The following is a 4,558-nucleotide window of genomic DNA, read 5'->3' as shown; positions in this document are numbered from 1 at the left end:
TTTCCAGGCTCTGGGCCTAGGTATATAACTTGGCCAGACCCCAAACATGCAGAGACTGGGGAGGGGTGCAGGTTCTGATTCCCAAGTGAAGGATCAAGTTGAACTCAGTGTTTGCAGAGCCTGACACACCACCTCACCAGCTGCCCCTCAACTCAGCTCACTCGTGGGCATCTAGGAACTGTGTTTAATGTGGAATGAGCAAGGGTGGGGCTGGAGGGGGGATCTGAGGACAACACCCCAGGAAGGTCTGGATGTCAAGTTCATGCTTTTTGCGTCCATACTTGCAGGACTAAGTGTCTTTTTCAACTCACTACCCCAGTCCATGGGTATGTCTGCCTCCGGCTGCTCTTCCTCCAAGGGTAGTGGGGCCCCCAGCCTAAGAGGGCTAGTAGTCACATGCCCCTGCGGTAGTCAGCCCCAGACCCACCTGCACCATCTCTCCTCGCCTCCTCCTCCCCTGCCAGGGTCTCTTCATAAGTTAAGGGAGACTCTGTTGAGAGCACTGACCTCTCTCCTGCTCCAGCCCCACTCAGATCCCCTGCAGACCCACTAGTCAGTGTGCAGGACACAGAGGCAAGCCACCAGGACTCCACAGGTTTAGAGGTTGGCACGGTGGCCTTTCTGGGAGCATCACCGCCCACTTAAGTGTTTCCGTTTCTCAGGAGATACCGTCTGAAGGCTGAATACGAAGCCCAGGAAAACTGGCCGACAAAGTGGGGCTATTTAACGACCTCCATGGAGAAGGTAATTGAGAAGTTCACCAGGGCCCCCACTTCCCCACCCCTGACTCCAGGCTGTAGCCAGTGATGTCAGGAAATAAATGGCTACCTTCCGATAATCGGCAAGAATGAACTGAAAGAGAGGGACTGAGGAGAGGGACTTGCGTAAGAGCCACACAGTAATTTAGCTGATGTCCACTTTGGGCATTCACATGTGCAGCACGGGTACACACACGTACACACACACATACACACACACACACACACACTTTAACTAGCTTTTTTCTGCTCCCCTGAATCCAGAGGTTCCTTTGAGGGGTTGCAGAGCACTCTCAAGGCTCAAGGCGTGTGCCGGGCATTTCCCCTAAACCAATGTTGTGGTTTGCGCAGCAGCCAGGCGCATGGGGCTGCCGCTGCATGCCTACTTTATTAAAAAGGCCAGTGAGTTCAAAGAAGGATGGCTGGGCACAAGACTGACAAAGCGGGCACAAAGACGAGGAGCCAGCTGGCCTCAGCCTCTCCTTGAGGCCACCTGACCCTCTCCCTTCTGTGAAGTGGGATGGTAGCTCTCACGTGACTTGGGGTGTAGGTGAGACAAAGGTCTGTGGGCCCCTCTGCAGGCCTGGAGACAAAGAGTAACTGAGACAGTGCCTTCCCCAAAGCGTGGGTCAAACATTCAGAAGTCTGCTAGGGTCCAGACAGATGATCGAATGAGAGGGGACAAGCATCACAGCCGAGCCATGGTGACATGGGCAGAGAGACAGTGCTGGTCACAGAGGCGGCCACCATAAGCTCAGCTTCTAGAGGGAGTGGGTCCTCGTTATAAACAACAACAACAATAAACACTATGCAGACACTCATAGTACCCACAGGGCTTCTGGGCTGGCCTGTTTGTGACATAGCTACCTCTGGCCAGACCCCAGGCAGGTCCTCTTCCTTTGCCGGAACACAGTGACCAGAACCGCATAGTTCAAAATCCTCTAACTCACGGCATCGCAAGCCCCACCCGCAGCCCACCCACTGCACAGCTCTGAAATTATGCCATTTGTAATGAGGTTTTTAAAATTCTTAGACAGTTATACGGTTTGAAATTCGATGCATAAAGTAGGGGCCTTAATAATGTACTGTTCGTGAGTGATTCGATATTAATATTCCTCGTGTGTAATTAAATTGGGTTTCCAGGGAGTTTTAAATGGCTCTAAAATCTCCCAGGGTGTGGGGCATTCATTTCTGGTTGGAAAGCTTGGTCTTGGAGTCAGCGCAGGCAGTTTTTAGTTTGAGTTCTTGACCAGGGATGTCCCCTCTGGTCCCATGATGGGGTGTTAATTCCTAGGCTGGAAGACTAGTAGAAGGGGCCTCAGCAAGGGCCACTCAGGACTAACTTAGCAGCTCAAATCCACTTTGCCATCTTCTGCTTGTGCTGGGGCTGTAGCATCTCTACTTAGAACCCCACAAGTGTTCTCGGTCACATGTAAATGAAGGACCCACACCCTGAAGCCTTGGCCTGATGTTCCTGTCTCTGGGGTTCCGTTTCAGCTGCTTGAAGGTGAGGAAGAGCCACATACCCCAAAGCCTAAGATTGAGCTGCCCAGCCACTTCCGTGTCCGGCCAGTGAGCCCCTTGGACAAATATATCAAGGTTTGCAGGCTGTTTTTATACCATTTTCTTAGAAAGAAGCAAGTCCTACTGCAAACTGTGGTCTGTCCACTACCAGGGGTGAGGACAGGGCCATGCTGTCAGCAACAAGAACCCCACAGCCAGGTTGGGAACCTCGCTGGTAAGACACCTGCATGGACATGTTAATCACGCACACATACCTGCACATATCAACACAAGCAGGCATGCGCGTACACACACATGGATTTCTAAACATGCTCATAGAAAACACAGGCACATACAAACATGCATACATGTAAGTATAAACACACATGCATGTATGAACACACATATATATACACACATGCTCGCAATCTATGGGAGTAGGCGAGTAAGGGAGGTTCAAGATTTACAATGAGATCTGAGCCTGAGTCCGCTTTACTGTTCAGCTCCTGTGTTGTCTTGGACAAGTGGCCCAGAGTTTGTGTCTCCATTCCTTCCTTCGTCACTGTATCTCAGGGTTACTGGAACACCTTAGGGAGTGGGGTTCTATGGACAGTGTGCTTGCAGGACTGGGGACAGACGCCAGCATTTCCAGAGTGGTGACCGCCAGTCATTGCTGCTGGGTAAGCAATCGGAGGCAAACAAGGAAGGGATCCTCAACCAAAAAATCAAGGAATGCAGTGGGCAGGAGATGTTCCACAGGGGGTGACCAGAACCTGTGGGCAAGACCCCTTGTGGCAGGCTGTTCCCATTCAAATGTCCTGGACTCATGAGCCACCAGTCTGTCTGAACCAGTGAGCTACAGACTCCGTGAGACAAGGTAGGGAGCCCTTGAGGAAGACACACAACAGTCAGGCTAGTTTTTAGCAACTCGACCCAGCTAAAGTCATTTGAGAAAGGAGACTGTCAACTGAGAAAATGCCTCCATAAGATTTGTCAGTGGGCAAGACTGCAGTGTAGTTTTTAAATTACTGATTGATGTGGAAGGGCCCAGCCCATGATGGGTCCTGAGTTCTCTAAGAAGGCAGGCTGAGCAAGCTGTGAGCAACAAGCCATGGGCAACAAGCCGTGAGCGACAAGCCATGGGCAGCATCCTCCACAGCCCCTGCTTCAGCTGCTCCAGCTTCCAGCCCTGATCTGCCCTAACTTCCCTGGATGATGGACTCCAAGCTGTAAGATGAAACCAACCCTTACCTCCCCAGCTTGTTTTTGATCATGGTGTTTTATCACAGGACTAGAAACCCTATGGCATGTGTCTCCACAGCCTATAGTCCTCTGGAAGGAAAGCCTCATTCAGGCTAGCCTGTGGACGTCTTTGATTATAAGCTGATGTGAGAGGCCTCTGCCTACTGCAGGCAGAGCCATCCCTAGGCAAGTGGCCCTGGGCTTTAGAACAAAGGCCTATAACCCTGACCCTATGAGTGAACTATGGGTGCACCAACTAGCAGCATTTCTCCGTGGTTTCTACCTCGGCATGCGGCGGTGAATGCCTTTGCTGATGAGCTGAGACTTGGAAGTATAAGTCAGTTTCTTCCCTAGGTGGCTATTGGTCAGTGTTACCAAAGAAGCAGAATGGAAACTTAATGAACACACAAAAGGCAAACTCCAGCCTTCACACACACTTACACTCACACACACACACACACACACACTTCTGCACACACTGTTTAATATTGGTTTTCCTGTCTTCTCCATCCTAGGCCTCATATGGCACCATGGGCACCTTGCAGACACTCCCATGGCACGTATGACCATTTGCCCCACCATGAAATGCAGACCTTCCTCCTGTCAGCACCTGTGACTCACCCCTTGCCTTTCTCCTTCAGATCCATCCATCACCTCCAGTCCCACAGACCACCCAGGGCTTCATCGGGTGGCGATCTGGGGTGCCAGGCCTGAACAAGTGCTTGGAGCAGGACACAGAGATCTGCAGCTGCAAAGGGGCTTACGCCCGAGAGCTGCACTGGCCTGAGCAAGGCGTGTACTGAAGGTCACCAGCCTCCGCATCAGGTGGGATGCGCCCTTGTACCTGGGCGAGCCTCCCTGAGGACAGCTCCCCCATATCAACGGATGTGTTGAAGAGTAACAGTCGGCCTTGGGCATTGCCATTTAGTGGTGCTTCCAAGAGTCTTGGCTTAAGTGAGCTAAAATAAATACTCTGGTTTATTTGTCTGTCTGTTTGTGTGGGAATTCTTCTCTATGACTTTGGAAAACAGTCATTTAACTCTTAAGCACACTTG

General features: G+C 51.3%; 1 protein-coding gene across 1 annotated transcript in view; it reads left to right on the top strand.

Annotated features, from left to right (window-relative positions):
* LG8H20orf85 (linkage group 8 C20orf85 homolog) overlaps nt 1-4,331 on the top strand; it is a 6,486-nt gene extending 2,155 nt beyond the window's left edge. The window contains exons 2-4 of the mRNA XM_005362800.2: nt 663-744; nt 2,256-2,357; nt 4,145-4,331. Of these exons, the coding sequence (XP_005362857.1) occupies nt 663-744; nt 2,256-2,357; nt 4,145-4,306 (346 nt within the window). The 3' untranslated portion in view covers nt 4,307-4,331. The remainder of the gene's footprint in view (nt 1-662; nt 745-2,255; nt 2,358-4,144) is intronic.
* Nucleotides 4,332-4,558: the final 227 nt, after the last annotated feature.

This window comes from Microtus ochrogaster, linkage group LG8 (genome assembly GCF_000317375.1).
Source record: "Microtus ochrogaster isolate Prairie Vole_2 linkage group LG8, MicOch1.0, whole genome shotgun sequence".
Taxonomy (NCBI): domain Eukaryota; kingdom Metazoa; phylum Chordata; class Mammalia; order Rodentia; family Cricetidae; genus Microtus; species Microtus ochrogaster.
Note: the sequence above shows the minus strand (reverse complement) of the source record. Positions and strands in the feature narration are given on the sequence as shown.